The sequence below is a fragment of the Frankliniella occidentalis genome, unplaced genomic scaffold (genome assembly GCF_000697945.3).
Source record: "Frankliniella occidentalis isolate FOCC.00 unplaced genomic scaffold, Focc_3.1 Scaffold58, whole genome shotgun sequence".
NCBI lineage: Eukaryota > Metazoa > Arthropoda > Insecta > Thysanoptera > Thripidae > Frankliniella > Frankliniella occidentalis.
This window is the reverse complement of record NW_026267188.1, coordinates 1,114,322-1,135,669: the sequence shown is the minus strand read 5'-3', so window position 1 is coordinate 1,135,669 and position 21,348 is coordinate 1,114,322. Positions and strand designations below refer to the sequence as shown.

Below are 21,348 nucleotides of genomic sequence, written 5' to 3'. Positions count from 1 at the left end.
GGGGGGTAGCGGAGGTAAAGGCGGGGAGAGAGGAAGGGTGTGATCCCGTTTATCATCATATTGATTCGGAGCTCGGCAGACGGGTCTTTAGGTGGTCACGATGGTCACGCGGTGCGCTGCGCTGTGCGGGTGGCGCACCCATGACCATCCATCACCAGGGCAGCTGACCGGCGCAAATGATATGTGGTGGTGCGGTGGGAAAACGACGCGACGGGTGATTCATTCGCCTCAAATAACGGAAAATTGCAGAATATCCGTTGTTATCAAGGGGTTCGTACACAAACTACTACGTCACCGGCCTAAAGGGGGTCAACTCCGTGGGTTATATGGACCGGGTGAAACTGTGGATACGCAGCAGATGTTGCGAGATTGCATACTCAATACGGCCGCAGGGGCCATGGCCCCCCTGGGCGGTCCTCACCCTATGAGAGTGAGGTTACCCACTGCAATTGTGTGAGGTCAGGGAAATCTTACTGCTTCAGAGTGAGAATTCGGTGCCATGACTCAAATAGGGTGAGCCTTATAGTCATCGCTCTGATTGAGCGATAGGCAAAATCGGCAAAATTGCCTCACTCATTTCGAGGAGGACACCTCACTCAAAGGTTTTCAGCTCGGTTTTCAGTGGGTGCGTACTCAGAGTTACATCCGGTGTATTTATCTTTTTCATAGATATACTGAATTCATCGGTGTCAGTCAATACATTGGGTAATTTGGTGACAGTTGAGAAATTCGCTGTGACACCCGGTGACACCTAAGAATTAGTAGTCAGGGACAAAGGTTAGTTGCCGCAGCGAACTCGAACATACTGGTTCGCTACGGCAACTATTAACTCCAACCAATCTTTTCTTTCGTGATACGCTGTGATAAAGTTACCCCACCAGGAGGAAAGAAAATATGTTAGCTTCCAACCAACAGGTACGTTTATGGGCTTCTTAAAAATGAAGTGCCATGAAATGAAGTAAGTACCCCCAATGACTTAATAATGAAGAGATTTCTGTACGAATACAAATGACCCAAAAACGATGATGATCCCAGAGAGATCTCGACGTGAATCATTCTGGCAGAGACAGGGGTGGGTATATCCATTCATTCGCGAGTCGGAAACCCCCGACGCGAAAAAAAACAGAAATGACGTCGCGTATTCGTCATTTTATATCCAGATTGGCCATCATCAAAGCCTTCGCGCTCTTCCCATCGCCGTGTTGACAACTTGATAAATCCGCCAAGATAGAGTTTACTCGGGCAAAACACGTCGCGAGCGCGACCGCAAGAGCTGAGGCCGGGTCGCGCAGGCTAACGCAGGCCGGGCCGGCGGGTCCGGTGTGATCAGACAGGCTTATATATTTATTTGCTTGCTTATACACACTGGCGCACGCCCGGCCCAGTCCATCAGCCATTGTCCCGACAGCCTCATACGTGTAGCATTGTGTGAATGTCAATGTTGACAGAAGGGCAGCCGACACGGCGCGGAGCAGGCACAGCGAGCACAGCGGTGCGACGGCTCGGCCAGGTAAGACTTTATACTCCTCGCCGACCTCGCGGACCGAATCAAATAAAAAAAATAAAAAATAAAATCAGACCCCAGTTAATCACAAACCGACTTCCTTCCTTCCTTTCCTTTTGATAAAAAAAATTCATTGAATTACTTGTGCGATGATTTTCTCCCTTATTACTTTTTATCACATTCTTTTTTTGGTGAGGCAAAAAGTTAAGCTATCGCAACAAGTCAGGAAAAGTATCGCAAACCGGATTTCAAGTGCAAGTGTAGAGTACTATAGTTATGCTGTTCCACATATATGCATGAACATAGGGCCGGTTTGCCAATACTTTACCGTTTCGCCCCATATGGCCCCGCCGCGCGCCTGCCAGTGGCAACACGCCCACCCGCGCATGCGGTGCAGTATAACTACGAAACGCCAGGCGTTTTTATTAGCCACCTAAGCAACATTTCTCATTACTGTTTTTAAACGAGCCCGTCAGGGTCGTTTATTCCAGACACTACTTCATTTCATTAACCCTATAAGGCATGGTGTCGTTTTAAAAATACGTTCGATAAAATTGGCTCTATCGAAGCCATCTTTCATTTCCAAGACCATCTTATTGTCTGAACATGTTGTGCAAGTTCCTGCCGAAGTTTTAAGCCAATCGGTGGACCTGTCCGAACCACTCAGTTGATCCAATACCGTCCTAAAAGTGACAAATTTCGATTTTCGTTGCGCTTGCCTACAGATATTCACATACCGATGAGGTGAGGGTAAAAGTAGACGTCTACTAGACTAAAACTTAATGAAAAATGTTCGCTGAACGTGATCCGATGTTTAAATCTTTGCTCCGGTGCACCTGGCAGCTCTGACAGTAAAAAAAAGTCGAACGTCATTTTGAAACGACACCATGCCTTCCGGGTCACTCGACATCATCAAAAATTAAAAAATGATAACTAATCGACTTTTTTGGTTTCTGATGCTTTAATGATGAGGACTGAGGCAGTATCGAGTGTCGTAGTTCTGAATATAGAGTTTATTTGTACTATTTCAATGTTTCAACCTTCGGAGCGAAAAGCGCACCTTTGTGCAAATGGCCATTTCTGAGCGCAATTTTTCTCATGATGCATTCGTCATACGGTCTTACGAGGACACGAACTCCTAGTAAGTGTCCCTGAGATACTTTTGAGCGTGCATATGTTACTTTAGGGCACAGTTTCTGTGAGTGAAAGCCGTACAAAAGCAACACTTTGAACGATACCGTTGTCGTTTTAAAACGACATATGTTGTTTTAAAACGACAATGGTCGTTCAAAGTGGTGTTTTGGCCCGGCCTCCACTCACAGAAACTGTGCCCTAAAGTAACATATGCACGTTCAAAAGTATCTAAGGGACACTTACTAGGAATTCGTGTCCTCGGAAGACCGTAGGACGAATGCATCATGAGAAAAATTGCGCTCAAAAATGACCACTTGCACAAAGGTGCGCCTTTTGTTCCGAAGGTTGAAACATTGAAATGAGTACAAAGAAACTCTATATTCAGAACTAGGACACTCGATATTGCCTCAGAACTTATCATTAAAGCATCAGAAACCAAAAAAGTCGATTAGTTATCATTTTTTGATTTTCGATGATCGAGTGACCCGGAAGGCATGGTGTCGTTTTAAAATGACGTTCGACTTTGAGCGGGTTTTAGAGGCATTATCTTTGAGAAAAGTGTATTTTTTTACTCGACAAGTTTTATTCCTTACACTTTTCTGCATACATCCATGCTGAGTTTACCCCATATTTCTCGAAGATTTGCCGTCTAAATCGTTCTCTTTACAAACACCCGTCAAAAATGACCCCAAAACACCTGTTTTAGGGCCTTATCGGCCACTCGTCTTTTTAAATATTGACATTTTTTTGGTGAAATGTGATCATTAATCCAACGCAGACCAATCCTGAAATTTTCATCCACTTTAAAAACAAAATAAGAAATCATGTCGAGTGACCCGGAAGGCATGGTGTCGTTTATAAATGACATTCAGCAATCCTGAACCGTACATGCTAGAACACCCCACGAGGGCTTAAAATGCTTCTTAGACACTCCCTTGGTTGGCAGAACTCGAATATTCAACTTTGGTCAATTTGGACCGGCTCATGCCTTATAGGGTTAAAATATGGGTCCGTTTCGTAGTTATCAATAATTGCAATTATAAAACTTTTTTATTTATTTATTTATTGTTTTTGTAACTTGCCTATAAAGCTGCGCACGTCACATTTTCTTTTTCGCAGTGTGCGTTTTGGTCCGGGCCCGCTAGGTCGCGCCCGCGCCCCCCGCCGGGACCGCTTGAGAGCGCGGCCCCGCGGACCTCGACGAGGAGGCCACTAAGTGGCAGACAATCGAGCGCGATGTGCTGAGCTTGCGGAGCGCGCCCGGCCAGGTAGAAGCTGTGTGAGAACAGATCGGCGCCCAGCGGCGGGCCAATCTGCGTGTGCGAGAGGACGGGACAGCGCGGCGGGGACAGCAGCGACGTGTCACTCCGAATTGGCGTCATTGAGGTTGCGTTTTAAAACGACGTGGCACGACGTCGCGGAGGTCGCTGTCGATCGCGCTGCGAAGAACTTGCATTTTAGCATGCTTAATGGATGGGCGCTGCTGCGCGGAGGAAGGACTCGCGGCGACCCTTTTCGCACTTTTCTTGCGGTGGGTGTGGGTGGATCGTAAACGCGCTCTTTCGAGGAAGGTTGTTTTAGACAGCGGATCTGACTATCTGCATCGGGTCGCAGGGGCGGATTGAGGTCCGGCTGACAGGGGGGCGATGCACTGTCGGTTGCCTACATACAGGGGTTTGTTTTGTGGCACAACTTGCCTAACTTTCAGGCGGCTCTCTAGAGACGACGCAGGGGGGGGGGGGCCTTAATCAGCGCCTGCGGGGTTGTGGACAGCGGGACTGCCTACCAGCACGGGGTTGTTGGTTGAGGACACCAGGCCAGCTCATCTACAAAAAGCTGTCTCCGGTATTATTAGTGAAGCCGCAGCCTAATTGCAACTCGACTACTTTGCTCCGCTTTGCTCTCTGCTGCTCACCTCCACTTCCCGCCTCCGCTAAACCCAGCAAACGCACAACTATTCTGAGCGCAAAAATGTGTGGAAAACAACGAGCTAACAGTGGTAACTTCCCAAGTTGAGGCAGGGCGCCTTTGCTGTGTAAGAGAGAGCGAGCGAGTACACATCTATTGTGAGCAGAGAGCAGCGCAAACCGACCGGCTAGCAGGCCGTGGAGAATGGCGGGGAATGGCAACGCAGGGTGTGCCTGGCCAGGCCTGGCAGTCCGCGGAAACAGTTTACAAGTGTCAATCTGTCGCAATGAGACAGCTGATGGTTCCCCGGGGCAACACGCCATGCCGCGCCACGCCAACCCCTGGGGACGGCAGATTAGATCAGGCGCGTGACAATCCAAGAGGAGGGGTTGAATGGGGGGAGAAGGGGAGGGGGGGGGGCTCCTTGACAGCAATAACTGAATCACAGATTGTCCGCTCCCGAGACCGAAACTCAGGTCGAGGTGCGCGCAGGGAAGGCAGGGGATCCTCTATCACTGATAATAATTACTCTTATTTATGCTATCATTGATCGACGCCCAAAAGTCGACGTGGTTTGAGATTTCCCGTCCAGATTTCTCGGGCGGATGTGAACAAGGCGGGCCCGGTCCGGGTGGTGGGGTACGGCACCCCTGGCCCCTGGCTGCTCCCATTCCCTTCCCTCCCCGCCTCAAGAGCTCTCCAGGCGCTTACGCTTAGCCGTCGAGTTGACACCCCTGCCTCGCCCCGCCCAGCCCCGCCCCGCGGCCCACAGTTGGGCCTTTTCCCTTCCCTTTTCTCTCTCCCGCGTCCTACTTTTTTCCGCGTGACAAAAGTCACCGCGACACCCCCCCCCCCCCCCAAAAAAAAAAGATATAGAGTCTTACACCATACGGCTTCGCAGCAAAACCGGAAAATGTTTCGATAGATGTTCGCTTTGCAAGAGCGACATATCACTCAACCAGAAGAGTGGCGCACTTGTCCGAGTCCAGAGGTCCGGCCGGAGAGGGTCCGAACGGCCTACAGACGCGGCGTGAGAGTGTAAGTGCTGCACGCCCCCAAAGAGGTCCGGAGCCCGGAGCTGCACCGCGACAGATGTGGCCCCGTTGTTGCCCCTCCCCTCCCCGCAACAAGTGGAGAGGAGAGATACATCATGGAGCTCCCTTCCTTTCTCTCCTCAAGGGTTGCGCAGAGGGGCCGCCGGGCGGGCCTGGCGAGCGAGCCATAGTGTACGACGACAGGAAGCCCCCGAGCTGAGCGGAGGCAACAGGAGGGAAGGAACCCTTGCGAACATGCCAAGGGTAGAAGGGGAGAGGAGGCCGCCACACAAATTGGTCTGACGGGCGCACTACTAAATGTTTTTAAAAAAACGGCCCCAGGAAATGTTAGGATTTTAAGCACGACATTTGCTTGAGACAATTTTCTTTTTAAATCGTTGGATTAGTTTTGTAAAATTTCCCTGTCTTATTTCGAGTGCAGGTCCCTTGAACTCACCTTGAGCCTGATGACGCTGGCCGTGTCGCCCTTGTCGTCCAGGAGGCGACGCTCCCACAGCAGCCGCTGGAGGAACAAGTCCAGGGCGCCGCGGGTGAGCGGGGCGGCCAGCGGCAGCGTCACGCTGCACACGTCCTGCGGACAGGGAGAAGACCCTTCAGAAGAGCCGACGAGGTGGTACACAAGTTAGAAAGATACAATACACACCTTGTCGAGATGGGACAATTTTTGAGACTCCTGAGAGGAAGCCAAGAGTCGCTCGATCCTGCAAATAGAGTGGAAGAGAGATGATAAAACCAGATCCATATTTAGGATTTCACTGAACAACTTTTTAAGACAAACTCACCGCTCGGACCCAGACCCACTGTAAGCTCGGAGATCCAATATTCTGTCGAGTGACACCCTGAATGAATTAAAGACAGACATCAGTAGTAATTAGTATAAACAACTAAACAAACTTTATGATGAGTAACAACCTTTCCTAGCTAGATAGACTTACTTGGAGTGTTGGGTCTCAATAAGATCAACAACACCATTCAACGCACTAGAGAAAAAGAGAGCAAGATAAAAAAAATTATTAGGCATTATTTAACACGTTGAGTCCCACGTGACCACACGTATGGTCACAATAACACATGATTGATACGCCCCCTGGGACTCAACGTGTTAATGGATTTAATTGATTTTGAAATATTGTACATGTGACTTACTGTATGACATCTTTTGTTTTCTGCACAATTTCTTTTGAAGCTAGGTCAGTCTTGTTTAAAAGAATAAGGTCAGCCAAACAAACTTGCCTGAAACAATTTTACAACATAAGAATAAAAAAATTGTGGAAGAGAAATAGATACAGTTTGCTTCTTTTGTTAAATTTTCTAATAATTACCGAATAGCTGCATTGCAAGGCTCCCCATCATCGAAAGTATTTGCTTTGTCATCAATTTGCTGTGAAACAACTCCATATTAATGAACACTTAGATATTAGACCCAAACCACTACATGTATAAAGAAAATAAATATAAATATACCTCTAGACAGTGATTAGCATCAACTACAGTTATTATTCCTACAATATAAAGAAAGAGTGAAGAGAATGGGATATGATACTTTGAGTCAAATAATTTCAAACTAGTGCAGTGCACTTACCATCCAAGAATATGTCACTTCCTAACTCTTTATCGAGCCAGAAAATTGTTGCAATAGGCCCTGCAAGCAAAGCATGGATGTTAAAAGGTTTCAAATTTCTGAACAAATACAGGTAAATACAGATGAAATAACGTTTACTTACCCGGATCTGCTAAGCCTGTCGTTTCTAGTAAAATGTAATCAAATTTTCCCCGTTTGGTCATCAGGTTCTCTATGGCTTTTACACCATTATCCCTAGAAACATCAAGTCTTGTATTACTTCCTACACTTGGTTGAATAGCACAGAAAGATAGTTACAAAAGATGCAAAGTTATCTTCATAACAAATGTACTTACTTGACCGAGCAGCACAAACACCCGTTGCGAAGCTCCAGCCACTCCTCATACAACGCTCCTTCATTTCCAACCGAGATACTCTTTTCTAGTGCACTTCCTAAAAAAGACAAAGCACAATTTTCAGTTAAATAACAGCAATATCTAGTAAAGCATTGAGGCAGTCAAACCCATAGTGCTTTGAAAGCAACTAGAGGGCACCAATGTTTTGTGAGCTCACCCTCTCCAAATTCATTTAAAATGACTGCTATTTTCTTTTCACTCTGTTCATGCAATATGTAGTTGAGGAGTGTGGTTTTTCCAGCTCCTAGATATCCAGTAATGATTGTTACTGGCACCGACTGGAATGTAGCTGGAACCAGTTGAGGAATGTCATCGTCATCCATTTTGATGTATGAGACACAACGTTGGGAAGTTATTTAACAGTAGAAATGTAAATTTTCTAGTCGTTGGAGTGAGACATTGGTGCTACAATAGAAGACAACGCAAAAATTAGAATCTACCCCAACCTCACTTCGTTGTACTGACAGAATCCACCGCCAGCGTGAGAATAAGCAGATACTCTTATTCACAGTGTGAAGCTTGAAGTCGAGTATAAAACCAAACGCCAACATTAGAAGGCGCAGGAAATCCGCGTCGTTTGGAGTTGGAAAGAAAAGCCGGTTAAAAGGTTAGTTAAAAGTAGGCTCCTTGTTTTAATTCTCTGCGTGTCTTATACCATCCGTATTATCAGCTTTTGTATTTTTGGCTCTTTTCAGATTTTTAAATTTGTTTCGTTCGAGACCGAGGAGATCACACTTTGCCTTGTTTACTGTCGCGTCCTAACCCAACTGACCCAAGATGTTGTCTAGGGGTAAGTACATAGACATTTGAAATGCTTGTCACGAACTGCGCTATTCCAAAATAATGATTTATTATGCGATTTGCAAACAACTCGTTGTGCGTCGCGTAATGTGGTTTGATTCTACTCTGTTTCCTGATGTTCCTGACTCAGTTCGTAAAATTAGTTCTTCTCTTTGTTGCCCCATTTTGTTACACCTTAGCTAATATGGTTTTAATTGTTACTTCCAGGTTCTATGAAGGATGTGATTGATGTCATGCAGTTGCAGCAATCTAAAGGTCGAGAATTCCCCCCTGTTAAGTACAAGGATCGTATTAACAATTTTACAGGCGCTCGTTTTATTTTCGAATGTGGTAAGTAGCCAATAAATGTTTTCATGCTGTCAATTATAACTCAAATAGCACACTCTAAATGTTAATTTATCAATTTTGAACTTTCTTTACAGGTCTCAAACTTAATGCTCAACCTCTCACTATTGCTAGTGCTGCAGTGTTGTTCCACAGATTCTTTAGAGAGGCAGATATGAATTTATATGACCCCTATGTGAGTAAAATTATTTTAAGTAATTATGAAAACACAACCACTCCTCTTCTTTTAATTATTATAGGTCAAGTATCAGAATGTGTAATTATAATTATTATTGTTTCCTTTGTCAGCTGTTTGGAGCAACTGCATTGTATTTAGCGGGTAAAAGCAAAGATGATCCTTTGAAACTCCGTGATGTCATGAATGTGTCACACAATACCTTAAACCGCAACGCACCACCACTGGAACTTAATAGTGATTACTGGAACTTACGAGACTCCATAGTGCAGGCTGAACTCTTACTCATGCGGATGCTGCGGTTTGAAGTTACACCAGAATATCCTCACAAGGTCAGTAATCTAATCAAGAACCCCAACTACAAGAATGTGGTTCATTAATACTAAGCATTTTCATTACTTTTTTCAGTATATGTTTCACTACCTGAAAAGCCTGCAAGGTTGGTTTGAAGCTGATCAATGGAGACGGATCCCTCTGGCTAAGGCTTCGATTGCCTTCTTGCAGGTATGGCAGTGAATGCTCCAAATATGTAGTGAATTGCGTTACTTCCATTCTCCAAATAATAATTGGGGAAATTGTTCCAGGATTTCCATTTGGATTCTGCAGTGCTAGACTATTCTCCTCAGCATGTGGCTCTGGCATGTATTGGTCTGGCTCTGCAATGCTATGGAGTCACTGTTCCCTTGACCAATGAATGCGATGGACCATTCTGGTATTCTGTAAGTATTAGCTTGGGTTTCTTTTGATCAAAATAGATTGGTCACAAATCTCATGCCTATTTCATGTTTGTCCAGGTATTTGCAGAGGATTTGAACAAAGACAAAATGTGGGAAATTATGGAGAAAATAATGGCTGTTTATGATAAGGAAACTGAAGTACCTACCTGAATTTTTAGAGTTCCCATGGGATTTACCTACACATCTATCAACTATTCATCACTGATTTCTGGAATCAATTTAATTATCCAATGCATTTATCATTAAAACATTAAAAACCCACTTACTAGTCCCATTATTTTCAAAGGTTAAGCACCTATTGACCTATCAAACTTCATTAAAAATTTGGCACTTTATGCAAATTGGATGTTAACAAATTTATTACATTATAAAAAATAATACTTGTGTGGAAATTGTTAGATAATAAAAACATTGTGTACATAGTACATAAAAAAGTAAAAAATTTGTACAACAAATCACAATGGGCTAGGTACTAACACAAGGAATTCGTCAAGACAGAATACTGAAACAAGTACTGGTTGCCTTTTCAGTGGAATGATGCATACCCACTAGATGCATTCTGATTCTCTTTGTTGCTACCAAACCGCTTTCTAAAGATGCTGAGACGCTTTGAAGTAGGTGTTGCAGGAGTAGAAATCTAAAATTCAGATAATTTTAATATTAGACTCATACTCAAAAGACACACAAACAAAACTATTTTAAAGACAGTGTTACAATACCTCTTCTTTCTTGGTGACTGGCAAAGTAGCAGCGTTAGCAACCTTGCTACTAGTAAACAGGGCCCTCAACCTGCTTGGAGTGGTTTTAGCAACGCGCAACATTCCTGTACCCTGCGATGACATTGACTCATTGTGCTCACGAAGTGCAGCTACCCGCGGTGTCAAATCTTCTTTTCCCTATAAAAGAATAGAAAAAGAAAACAAGCTGTCATTACAATTTTATATTTAATGGACACAAATGTTTGATGTTCCTACAATAACAAACCTTAGAGTAATTTAGATACAAGATATTTTTACGACTGCAATATCAAGAACTCAGCTTACCATTCACATAAGCTACAAACTTACAGATTCAAAATTTACCATCTAGCTAGCACTACTAGACCAAAACATTAAGCTAAAGGGAAAAGAGGTATACACACAAATGAAGTACTCACCTGAAGTGAAAGTCTGCCAGCTTTCTTACTAGGAGTGGGAGGACCAGGTCTTTTATAAGAAGTCTGCAAAGTAAACCATGCATTTATGTCTAAATACAATATTTACAACCCAAATAATGTGCTGGTAGGTGCTACAGTAGATCTTTTCTAAAAGTGTGCAACAAAGAAGGTTTTGCCCTGCTATTCCCCAAACAAAAGAACACAACCTTCCACCACACTAAACAACTTGGCACTGGTAATGTACCGGTTGATAATTGTTTCTAAAGGTGCGAAGATAAAAGGGGTGCTAAGAGTAATTTAAATTTTGTAATTGGGGTTTCTTAAGCTTTTAGGAGAAAGTTGCTTATTTCAATAGTATTAGTACCTTCAAGTTTGTGTAATATTCTCAGCAGAAGTTGTCCCTCAATGTTTAAACCAAAGCAGGTGTCAGCAAATAGGAATTTCCACTTTTGGCAGGAGAGTGTGGGCAAGCTCACATAATTTTCCAGTACCTTCTGTTTTTCCAAAACGGGACAGCACTCTATCAACAAGATTGCCTTTGAGTTCCAGAGTTTGCCCAACTTGAGGTGACAGAGAATCACTCTGGGTTTGATTATTTGGGAGAGCAGTCTGGTTCAGTGATTGTAGCAAGTCAAAGTCATTGTCACAAGATTTGATGTTGAACTGATGAAAACTGTTGTGACTTATCAGCTTTGAACCAGTTTCATGGCTGGAACAGAGATCATAGCCATGTGCCATTTTTGATTCTTGGGCTTCAGTTAGTCTAGTTTCTTGTGCTGGAGGTTTAAGCAATTTTGAACCAAATGATTGATTCCACTTTACTTGTCGGGCAAGCAATCTCCCGTCACATGCAAGTCTCTCAGCCATCACACTTCCTGGGCCATGACCATTTATTGGTAGTCGTTGAAGCTTAGCAGCTATCCTCTCCAAGCACTTCTGGACCTCAGGAATTTTGTTTCTTTTCTCCCATACTGAATTGGGCAAAGCGTGATGGTGAATATCACAAGTACTACTGGTCCGTCTTGACCTTTGGCTTGAGCCTGGGCTTTGTAGCTTGGTAGGTTCATTGCCCAATTTTAAAAGCGGGCTTTTTATCAACTTAATGCGATATGAATCACTACCCTTTGATGTTTGTACCTCAGAATTCTTTGAGGCCTTTTCACTTCTCCTGCAACTGATTGGGTTAGCAACAACTTTTCTTGATTTTGGCTTGTCATAGGGTGTGTGTCTACAAGATTTGGTATAAGGGATCAAAGGGGACCGTTTGGCAACAACAATGTTGCGAGGAGATTTTACAGTACCCCGTGAATTACAATCCTTTTCTGTCAAAACCTTGGCACTTCTTGTAGTGATCTTTCTTCCAGGCCTCACAGTTTGACAATACCTCTGACTTGGTAGGGAGTATTTTCCCCGGAGAAATATTCTAGGGGGGTTCTGATATGCAGGAGTTTGTTCCAATCTCAGGAGACTTCTGGGCTTATTAGTCAGCAGCTTTGGAGTTGAAACAGATGAGTAAACTGAATATGGAGACTTCACATATCTGTTTTTTGGAGACTTCAAGTTCATATGATCTGTGACAGTTTGGCTCTTGCAGTAGGGAACTGGCTTCCTCATCTTTTCATCCAACACCCTATGTTTCAAATGATTTGGCTTTTTTGACTGAACATCAATCCTTCTGGGGGTTTTGAGCTTAACAGGTTTATGAATGTTGCATTTCAGCTTTTTTCTATGACAGCAAGTTGATAAAGGTTTAGATGGCTTTGCTTCAAATTTCAGTTTGCAGTTCAAGGTTGAACTTTGATGAACTAGTTTGTACGATCTCATTGAGGAACCCAAGCTGATTTTTTGGACAACTTGATGATTGTTGTGAGGTGGGAAAAACGTTTTGTTGACTAGGGGCAGAGCATTAGAGCAATGTTCCTTATTTTCATACGAACAGTGCAATCTAGGAGGGGGGCAAGAAGTTTGCTCAGCATCTGGTTTGTTAACTAACGTATGATGCTTTAACATGGTTCTTATGTGTAATTGAGTGGGGTGAGTAAGTTCCCGAATTTCTGACCAACAGTTCCTTTGTCGAATAATTGATCGACGAGCTGGTTTTGGTCTCACTAAAACATGACGTAATTGCAGAAGCATGCGTTTCTGCTCTTGTACAGTCTGCTTTGGCCAATTGAGAAATGCCCTCTGAAAATGACATAAAGTTCGATGTGGAAGATGCAAAGGTGAGATGTGCAGGAAAAACACACAACTATGCCCATGACCATGCCAATAAACTAAAGTAGGAGGCTATCTAGGTTATTTACTTACTGTCTGCTTGTCTTTTCCTTGTCGTCTTAGTCTCCCCTCTGCACCCTGTAAGAGAGAAAATTAGAAAAAAAATTAAATAACATTTTGATGTCCTGTTTTTTTTAAGGAAAAAAATGCAAATTGATTGAATGTTAGTAACCTTAATGTCTTCATCTTTGCACAATTGAGGATCTTGAAACTGAGTTTCTGCAGGATAGGAACTTTTCAAGTGAGGGGGGCACAAGGAATTTCTGTACTGAAGTTCACTTAATCGGCTACCATCAAGAGGAACTCTGCACTTTCCTTCCTTTAACTCGGCTAGGTAATCATTGTTGAATACTTCGCCATCTTCATCTTCTTCGGGAAAGGCCAAACCTTAAGGAAAGTTATTATGGTAAATATTTTATGAACATACTTTGAAACAAATATGTGCAATTTAAAGGTAAAGACATTAATATGTATAATATACAAACCCATGGATGCAGGAGCCATCATTGTTGACCTTCTTGAGGTATTCCCATCTACTTCAGGGGAGATGTCACTCACAGGATGTACTTTGGCAGAAGCAAGCCCCCCCTGGGTAACTTGACTGTTGCAGCGTCTTTTAAGCTGCGAGGTCGAGCTGCTGCTATAAAAGAAACAATAATATTCAGATATTACCTTACTGTACAAAATAAAGAGAACACAAAGACTAAAATATGTCTACTCACATTTGTTTACTTCCTTGTAACATCATATCCAATCGGTCCAGAGATTGGGTGCGCTGCTTTGACATTAAGTATTGACGCTGACGCTCCTTCAAAGCCTCCAAACGTTCTTTGGCATTTTTGTGATCTTGTTGCTCTTGCAACAACTTTTCACCCAACTTCCACAGTTGTGCACTCAGTTGTTGCACATGCTCTTCAAATTCAGTAATTCTTTTGTTATGTTTGGCAACAATATCTTTTTCTGATTTTTGTTTTTCTTCTTCAACTTTATTAACTTCATCTTTGACAATTTGTTTCATTTTTAGTTTCATGTTTTCAAGTTTGTTTGAATACTGCACATGAAGCTCTTTCAGCTTTTCTTCAAGTTGTTCATGAGTTGGACGGAGCCTTAGATCACTTATTTCTGTCTTCAGCTTCAAAAGTTCATCGTTATTAGAGTCTTGAGTGACAGTCATCTGAAGCTCCTTTAGTTGACTGCGCAGGTCGATTATTTGTTTTTCAAGTTCTGAGTGAGAACTTTCAAGGAGGTGATAGCCCTCTTCAATGCTAGAAGTGTCGCCAAACCAATTCGATTTCACTTGGGACTCAGCTGTCAGCCTACATGCTTTGATTGATTCAGCTGAAGATTGTTTGAAAGGTCCAGAATTATCATTTTGAGATGAATTTTCAGTGGAACCATCATCAACGGTATCCTTACCAAATGACGTCTTTATCTTCAAGGATTCACGAGTTTGAGCTTTAAGATAGCTTTCACATCTTTCTATCAAGAACTTGCAGCTATTGATAACAGACCTAACATCACAAGCCAAAGATGACATACCCTCACATGACTTTGAAATCTTAGCTTCAATACTATCCCGTTCAGCTAACAGGGAAGAATTTACTTGATCTTCATTCAAAGTCAGTTCAGTTTGCTTCTTACTGAATTTAAAGATTTCATTAGCCAGAGAGATGATGCCACATAAACTTTCAGCATACTTCTTATCAACAGTTCGTAATTTCATTTCAACTTCTTTTCTCATGACAGTAACTTCATGAACAGCATCACAGTTGGGAGGGAGCACAGCAAAGACATTATCGCACATGCAGCTCGCTTCTTTGATAATCCCTTGCAATATACTGAGGTGGTCTTCTACATCCAGTTTTTGGTTCATCATTGTGTCAAATTGGAATTCTAAATGATGTTTCATACGATCCAATTGCCACTGACTTTCTTCTTGTTGTGCCTCAGCTATTTTCCCTCCAGTGTGAGGCGCTTTTAACTGCTGCTTCAACTCAACAGCTTGCTTCTGATAACTCTCAGCTGTAGACTGAGCTTCAGCTAAAGCTTCTTTCAATTTTATCTTCTCATCTTCAAAAGTTTTTTGAACTTTACGTAATTCTTGGGCCATCATTTCTGAAGTGGACTGGGAAGAATGCAACTCTCCTTCCAATAGTTTCATTGCAACATCCAGCTCATCACTTGACTGTCTTTCCAGGGATGATGCTGTTGCTTTTTGGCAATTGATTATTTGCTCTTTCACAGTGACCAAATCTCTAAAATAGTCTCTCTCCACCCTTAACTTTTCAACACAAGCTTGTGTTTCAGAGAGCAATTCTTCCTTCACATCAATGGATCCCTGCAACTCATACATTTGGCCTAGAAGTGCTTCATTTTCTTTCCCTGCCTTTTCTAGCTTGTCTTTTAATTGCTGAGACGTAACTTGGAGTTTCTGTATCATGTCTTCACTTTTCTTAGATTGCTGTAAGGCACTCTCTTTCATTTCACACAAGCTTTGAAGTCTCCTTTCTGCCTCCGTAGAAACAACCACCTTTGCTTCAAGTTCCTGTATGGTTTGAGCATTTACACTGATACGTTCTTTGAGAGATTCAACTATACCCTCAGTGTTTCTAAGTGTGTTTGAGTAGTCACTTACCTCCTTTTCCAACAATTTTTTTTCAGAGGCAGCTCTTTCAACTTCATTCGTAAGAGCTTCTATCTGTTGGGCAACATCTTGATTGATGTTAGCAGCAAGATTATCTTTTTCGGATAAAACTAACTCCAGTTCTTTTGAAAGCTTTTCTTTTTCTTGTTCCAATAGCAACATTTTTTCAGTGTAATCTGAAAGAAGTTTCTCTTTTGTAGAACCATTAGCTTGCAATTCCTTAAGAAGTTTGTCTTTTTCCTCTAAAGTGCAGAGTAAGCTTTCTTTCAGCTTCTTTTCAGCCTCAAGGCAAGACAATAAGGCCTTCTTCTCAGTTTCAACTGATTCCACCCACACCAGTGCCTCTTTCTTATCAGCTTCTGCTTTGTTGCAATGTTTCAATGCCTCTTGTTTTTCACCTTCTGTTTCATTGAGTTGCTTCAAAGCTTCTTCTCGGTCAACTTCAACTCTCTTCACTAGCTCCAATGCCTCTTTTTTGGCATTTTCTGCACTTAGAAGCTGTTGTAAAGCCGTTTCCTTGTCAGCTTCTGCTTTTCCAAGTTGCACAATTGCTTCCATTTTGGCACTATTTATGCTTCTAAGTTGCTCCATAGCCTCTTCTCTTTCAGTCACTGCCTGTTTAAGTTGCTCCAGCACTGTTTCGTTCTCTCTTCTTAATTTGTCAATATTTCCCAAGGAAATGTTATGGTCATTTTCAGTTTCTTTTAAATGTTCAAGTGCTTCTGCTTTATCACTTTCTGCTTTTTTAAGTTCTTCTAAAGTTTTGTCAATCTTATCAGATAAAGCCTCTATCTCACTAATATGCTTTGCAACTTCCTCTTCAAGAGCAACATTCTTATTTCTCAGGATTGCTGTCTCTTCTGATAACTTTTTCTTTTCAGTTTGTAAAATGTCACAGCAAGTCTGCAACTCTGTTAAGTCTTCTCTCAACAAACTTAGCTGTTGGTACTTCTCATCACAATCATTTTGCAAGTCTTTGTTTCTGACTGTAAAGTCTTCCTTTAATTTTTCCATATCTTGGAGAAGGTGTTCGATGTGTGATGACTTTTCTGTCAACTCGTTCTGCTGACGGGAGTTAATGTTTCTCAGGTCATTAAGTTCTGATTGAACAAGGGCAAAAGCATTCTTGAGATTGATTAACTCATTGGAATTTTCGTCTTTCTCCTTTGAAACAGCTGTGAAATTAACGAGCAAAGATTCTCTCTCACTATTAGAGGTTGCCAAAGCTTTTACTGCTTCATCAAATTTGTTCTCTAGATCTTTCTTTTCATGGCTGACAGACTCGTATTTTACAAGTAGCTGGTCCTTTTCAGTCTTTAGAGAAGTAAGCTCACTTTTTATGCAGACATTTTCTTGAGTGGTAGAATTAAGGCTGCTAACATAATGGCATAGGTCATCTTCTATATCAGCCTTTTCGGCTTGGAGGTCAGAAATGGTAGAAGATTTTTCTTCACACTGCTTAAGCAAACTCAAAAGTTCATCTTTCACTTTGGATATTTCTTCTTGCGCTAATTCTAACTTTCGGTTGACTTCATTAAAATTGTACAACAATTTATCATTTTCAGCTTTCTCATTTGCCAGAACTGACTCAAGGTCATTTTTGCTTCTAGAGAGCTTTGAAAAATCTACCTTCAATATTTCCAGCTCTCCAGACTTTTCATTTAATTCTTGAATCAAATTTTCATGGTCTTGTTGAGTCTTAACAAGTTGAGAAGAACATTCTTGCAGAGCATCTTCAACCTTCATCTTTTCTTTGGAAATTGCAGCCAATTGGATGTCAACAGCTTTCTTCTGCTTGGAAATTTCTGCCAGGTGATTACTCAAGTCATTTTCTTGTTGAGTTGATATGGAGAGGTGTGATGTCAACCTGTCATTGGCAGCTAGGGCTTCAGCTAACTTGTCTTGAATCTCTCTCTTTTCTGTTTCTTCCTTCAGAACAAGTGATTTGGTCTCTTCCAAACGCTTAGTGGTTTCTTCAAATTCCAACTCCCATCGTACTTTTTCTTGAAGAAGAGCAATCTTTTCAGATGCTATTGAATCCTTTTCATGAGTAACTTGTTCAAGGGCTGCAGTAAGATCACCTCTCTTTCGACTCATGTCTTTGAGTTGCAGTTCTATTGACTTTTTATCATCTAGCAAAGTCTGAAGTTTATCTTCAAGAGTCTTCTTGGTTGAACAAGAATATTCATACTGCTTCTCTAAGTTTTCATGAGATTGTTTCAGAGCAGTTACCTGCAAGCACAAATTGATCATTGAAAAAGACAGGGTACAAGAAGTAGGAATAGTACATTACATAAAAAGTTTCAAATCCTACTGACCTGATCTTCTAGATCATTTTTCTCAAGCTTCAGAGTTTTGGCATCAGTTATCTTTTTCATGGCGTCATTAAGCTGTTGTTCAATCATCTTCTGTTCTTTCTGTGATTTTTTCCAGTTTACTTCCATGTCATAAAACTTATGAGTCATAGAATCCAAGTCAGAGGCTCGCTTCTTGGCTAAATCAGCTAATTCATTTTCCCGCTCAGCAGCTATAACCAGTTTGGCATTCATCTGTGCAACCTAAATGAAACAAAACAGAAGACTATTATTGACTTTCCTAAAGCTAACATTTTCATTTAAAAGGGCTAACTACAGTCAGAAGCATCTTTTTCACACCTTCACTTCAAGACCATATTTAGAGTCCTTAAGTTCTTTCTGCTCAGACATTAGATTCACTTTGGCAGTTTTCAAATCTTCCAGCTGAATGCTGAGTTCATCTTTCTCCTTGGTGACTTCCAACAGAGCAGAATTTATGTCATCCTTTGCCTGCTTACACAGAGAGAGTTCTTGACTCATTGAATTTAAATTTTTCTCAAGCATTTCCACCTTGCATTCAAGTTTTTTCTGGGCACGAGAAGCACATTCATTTTCATTTGATGCTTTCTCCTCCAGCACCTGATATTCTTCTTTCAATCTTTTCAGCTGTAATTAACATTTTAATTGATTATTTCTTTTAGAAATTGCACTATATTCAAACAGGATGCCAAATAGACACTAATTTACAATTACAGACATACCTCTTTTTCTGTTTCTTTCAAAGTGCTATGCAGTTCTTCATTTTCATTTTCTTTCTGAATCATTTGTCTTTCCACAATAAAGCCCAGACTCTCCGGAGCTGGTGAGCCTGCGGGTGTACGGACAGGGCTGTCAAGAACTTGTCTTTGTGGTGAAAGCATCTTTGATAGGTGCACTTGATTAAGGTCTCTTTCAAACTTCGAACACTGGTGAGTGAGCTCTATATTCTCATCTCTTTCTTTTTGTAGCTGGTACAGAGAGAATAGGATAGAATATTTTAATCATCAAAGAGATTGAAGACATTAACAACCTTTTGATTAACACTTTCTGAAGTTACTTTTAATGCATAGAGACTAACAGGGATCAAAGGCGACTCACCTGCTCTTTCAGTTCACAAATTTCTTCTCTGGTAGAAGATAAAATGGCTTCCATTTCTGAATACATTTTCTCAGTCATTGACAGCTGAAAAGAATTACAAAGGAGAAAAAGTGTAAGAATTTCAGATATGTTAGAATATGATTGGTCATGACCTGAGGACCTGTCACCTTATGAGTAACATCCTCTTGAGAAGTCCGCAATATTCCTATTTCCTCCTCCAATTGCTTCACGTAACTTTCTGAGTCATTTAGTTGTTGTTGCAGTTTACGCCTTTCAGCCCTCTGATCTCCAGTCTCTTCACTAAGAGCGACCTCAGCATTTTTGAAACTCTCCTGGAGAGATTCTAGTTCATTTGATTTTTCCTTTAGCTTCCTCACTGAAAATTGTAATAAAAGTTCCACTTTCAAAGAATAAAATACATTTATGATTAAAGTAGCATATAAATTCACAGCCACAAACCTAATTCAACGATCTGACTATCTTGATGCTCAACCTTTTGTTGCAACTCTATTTTTTCTGCTTGTTCCTGTTCCAGGTCAATCTGCAATGAACTTATGCGATCTCTAAAAAGTCCAGATTTCCGTTTGACTACAGGAGACTGAAAGTAAAAATGACAATACGAAATATTAAGTCAAAATTAACTTAGTAGCATCCCTTCATAGTTATAGTCATAGAAAAAATGTCATACTGAAAGAAAATCTGCCAGACCACCACTAGTTCTCTTAAGGGTATTAGACACAGGAGACTTTGGTGTTGAATTGGAACTGAAAGATGTCCGTACTGTCAGAGGAAACAAGAATTAAAATTTGAAAGAAACAAAGATAATTAAACAAAAAAATAAATCATTGATCTACCTTGACCAGAAGGAGTGCACAACAATAGTTCACTTCGCTTCAGCTGTTTTCCGTAATCCATGACCTTTTCCAGGAAAGATACCAGTAACTGTTGATCATTTTCATCTAAATTTTTAGCTGCATTTTGTTGGAGAGTTTTACAAGGTTGATAGATAGATGCATGTAGGAGTAGAAGGGAAGAAAGAAGAAATAATTCTTCCTCCATGTCCCAGCATGTGTCTGTGGGGTCAGCAAGCTTCTCATCATATTGAGGATATAGACCTAAAAGAAAGCAAACATTGTAGGAAGCAATAAAAAAAACACACACAGGATTTCAAATAGTGAAAAAAGAAGTGGAAATAACCCGTTACACACTTTGCAAATACGACAACAATTGTGAGAAGGAATCTTCATCTGTTTGGAAGGAGCTGCAAAAATTCACAGAGGTGAGTGGATAAGAAAAAAAATCAGGATGTTGGTTTCAGACATCATTAATTAAACACTATCAGATGATGTAAGAACTTACTGTGAAGTCAAAGCAGCCACAAAGTTCAAATCCTTGATGTCCTGAATATTTTTGACTGAACCTACCCCAAAGCAGTTGAGCTGTAAAAGATAAGAAAAATTGAAAGCATAAATAGTTATATCTTTCAGTGTACAATAGGACACTATAAAGTGCAGTTAGATGTGTGTACAAGTCTGCAAGACAGGCAGAGCACATATATAAGCGATTAACAAAAGCAAGAGGTTAGTGTTTGTTGAAAATTAAATTGATGATATCGCAAAACGGGGACAACTTTTTGAGAGTCTTGCGAGCAATTATGAAGCATGGAATATTTTTCAGCTGGTTCCACGTACAAAGAGGGGAAAATGTCAGTGGGATAACAGCTTAAATGAGTTAAAATAGCTGTTGTCAAGCTCTCCAGGAGCTTGTTTACCGCTCTGGCAACCGCCAAAATTTAGAACTAAATGCACCAGCATTGCGTACAAGCAGACAAGGAACTTACCCATTTCAGAATGAGGCGATGCCATTCCTTTACCATTGCTGTTAAACACTTAAAATTTGTACGTCGACCGTGAAGTTGCACATGCCGTAACCGACAATTCCAAACAAATTCAAACCGAAACGACCTCTTACGGCTTACTCACGGTTGCCAACACTCGCACCCCAAATCAGGATATAATTATGAGTGACTGGTGCAAAAACCAGAAGCTCTTATTATTTAACTCACAAAACAAAGTATTGAAGTTTAGTGTGATACTCTGCTTTCAGTTGCAGGGGGTGAATTGAGGACTGGGTAAATGCAATTTTTACTGGTGCAGTTGGTTTTTGAAGAGGTGAGGGAGGAAGGGAGGAAACGGGGGGAAGCAGAG

At 41.5% G+C, this 21,348-nt stretch overlaps 3 protein-coding genes across 6 annotated transcripts in view; 1 reads left to right on the top strand and 2 right to left on the bottom strand.

Annotated features, from left to right (window-relative positions):
* The window catches only part of LOC113214068 (zinc-regulated GTPase metalloprotein activator 1), a 19,193-nt gene extending 11,142 nt beyond the window's left edge, over positions 1-8,051 (bottom strand). Inside the window, exons 1-11 of the mRNA XM_026433329.2 lie at positions 7,736-8,051; positions 7,519-7,615; positions 7,326-7,417; positions 7,184-7,243; positions 7,066-7,103; positions 6,924-6,982; positions 6,748-6,834; positions 6,537-6,581; positions 6,384-6,440; positions 6,245-6,302; positions 6,038-6,172 (exon numbers count right to left, since the gene is read on the bottom strand). Of these exons, the coding sequence (XP_026289114.1) occupies positions 6,038-6,172; positions 6,245-6,302; positions 6,384-6,440; positions 6,537-6,581; positions 6,748-6,834; positions 6,924-6,982; positions 7,066-7,103; positions 7,184-7,243; positions 7,326-7,417; positions 7,519-7,615; positions 7,736-7,901 (894 nt within the window). The 5' untranslated portion in view covers positions 7,902-8,051. The remainder of the gene's footprint in view (positions 1-6,037; positions 6,173-6,244; positions 6,303-6,383; positions 6,441-6,536; positions 6,582-6,747; positions 6,835-6,923; positions 6,983-7,065; positions 7,104-7,183; positions 7,244-7,325; positions 7,418-7,518; positions 7,616-7,735) is intronic.
* Positions 8,052-8,085: 34 nt separating this feature from the next.
* LOC113214069 (cyclin-Q) lies at positions 8,086-9,897 on the top strand. Its single transcript, XM_026433330.2, has 8 exons — positions 8,086-8,185; positions 8,274-8,368; positions 8,587-8,709; positions 8,802-8,899; positions 9,013-9,231; positions 9,308-9,403; positions 9,484-9,618; positions 9,694-9,897. The coding sequence occupies exons 2-8, from the start codon at positions 8,356-8,358 to the stop codon at positions 9,784-9,786; spliced, it is 777 nt and encodes a 258-aa protein (XP_026289115.1). The 5' UTR covers positions 8,086-8,185; positions 8,274-8,355; the 3' UTR covers positions 9,787-9,897.
* Positions 9,898-9,977: 80 nt separating this feature from the next.
* Positions 9,978-21,211, bottom strand: LOC113214067 (early endosome antigen 1-like). 4 transcript variants are annotated; one of them, XM_052267765.1, is made up of 19 exons: positions 20,982-21,195; positions 20,501-20,580; positions 20,350-20,402; positions 19,996-20,256; positions 19,830-19,921; positions 19,601-19,739; positions 19,309-19,517; positions 19,142-19,225; positions 18,766-19,011; positions 18,365-18,670; positions 18,029-18,268; positions 15,702-17,942; positions 13,789-15,611; positions 13,552-13,706; positions 13,239-13,453; positions 13,100-13,144; positions 10,793-10,855; positions 10,356-10,532; positions 9,978-10,273 (listed from the first exon to the last, which is right to left on the bottom strand). In XM_052267765.1, the coding sequence occupies exons 1-19, from the start codon at positions 21,015-21,017 to the stop codon at positions 10,163-10,165; spliced, it is 6,576 nt and encodes a 2,191-aa protein (XP_052123725.1). In that variant the 5' UTR covers positions 21,018-21,195; the 3' UTR covers positions 9,978-10,162. The 4 variants fall into 4 exon arrangements, with proteins under 4 accessions (XP_052123725.1, XP_052123724.1, XP_026289112.1 ...); XM_052267764.1 differs by having other exon boundaries at positions 13,552-13,703; positions 13,789-17,942; positions 20,982-21,211; XM_026433327.2 differs by having other exon boundaries at positions 13,789-17,942; positions 20,982-21,193.
* Between the last annotated feature and the right edge of the window lie 137 nt (positions 21,212-21,348).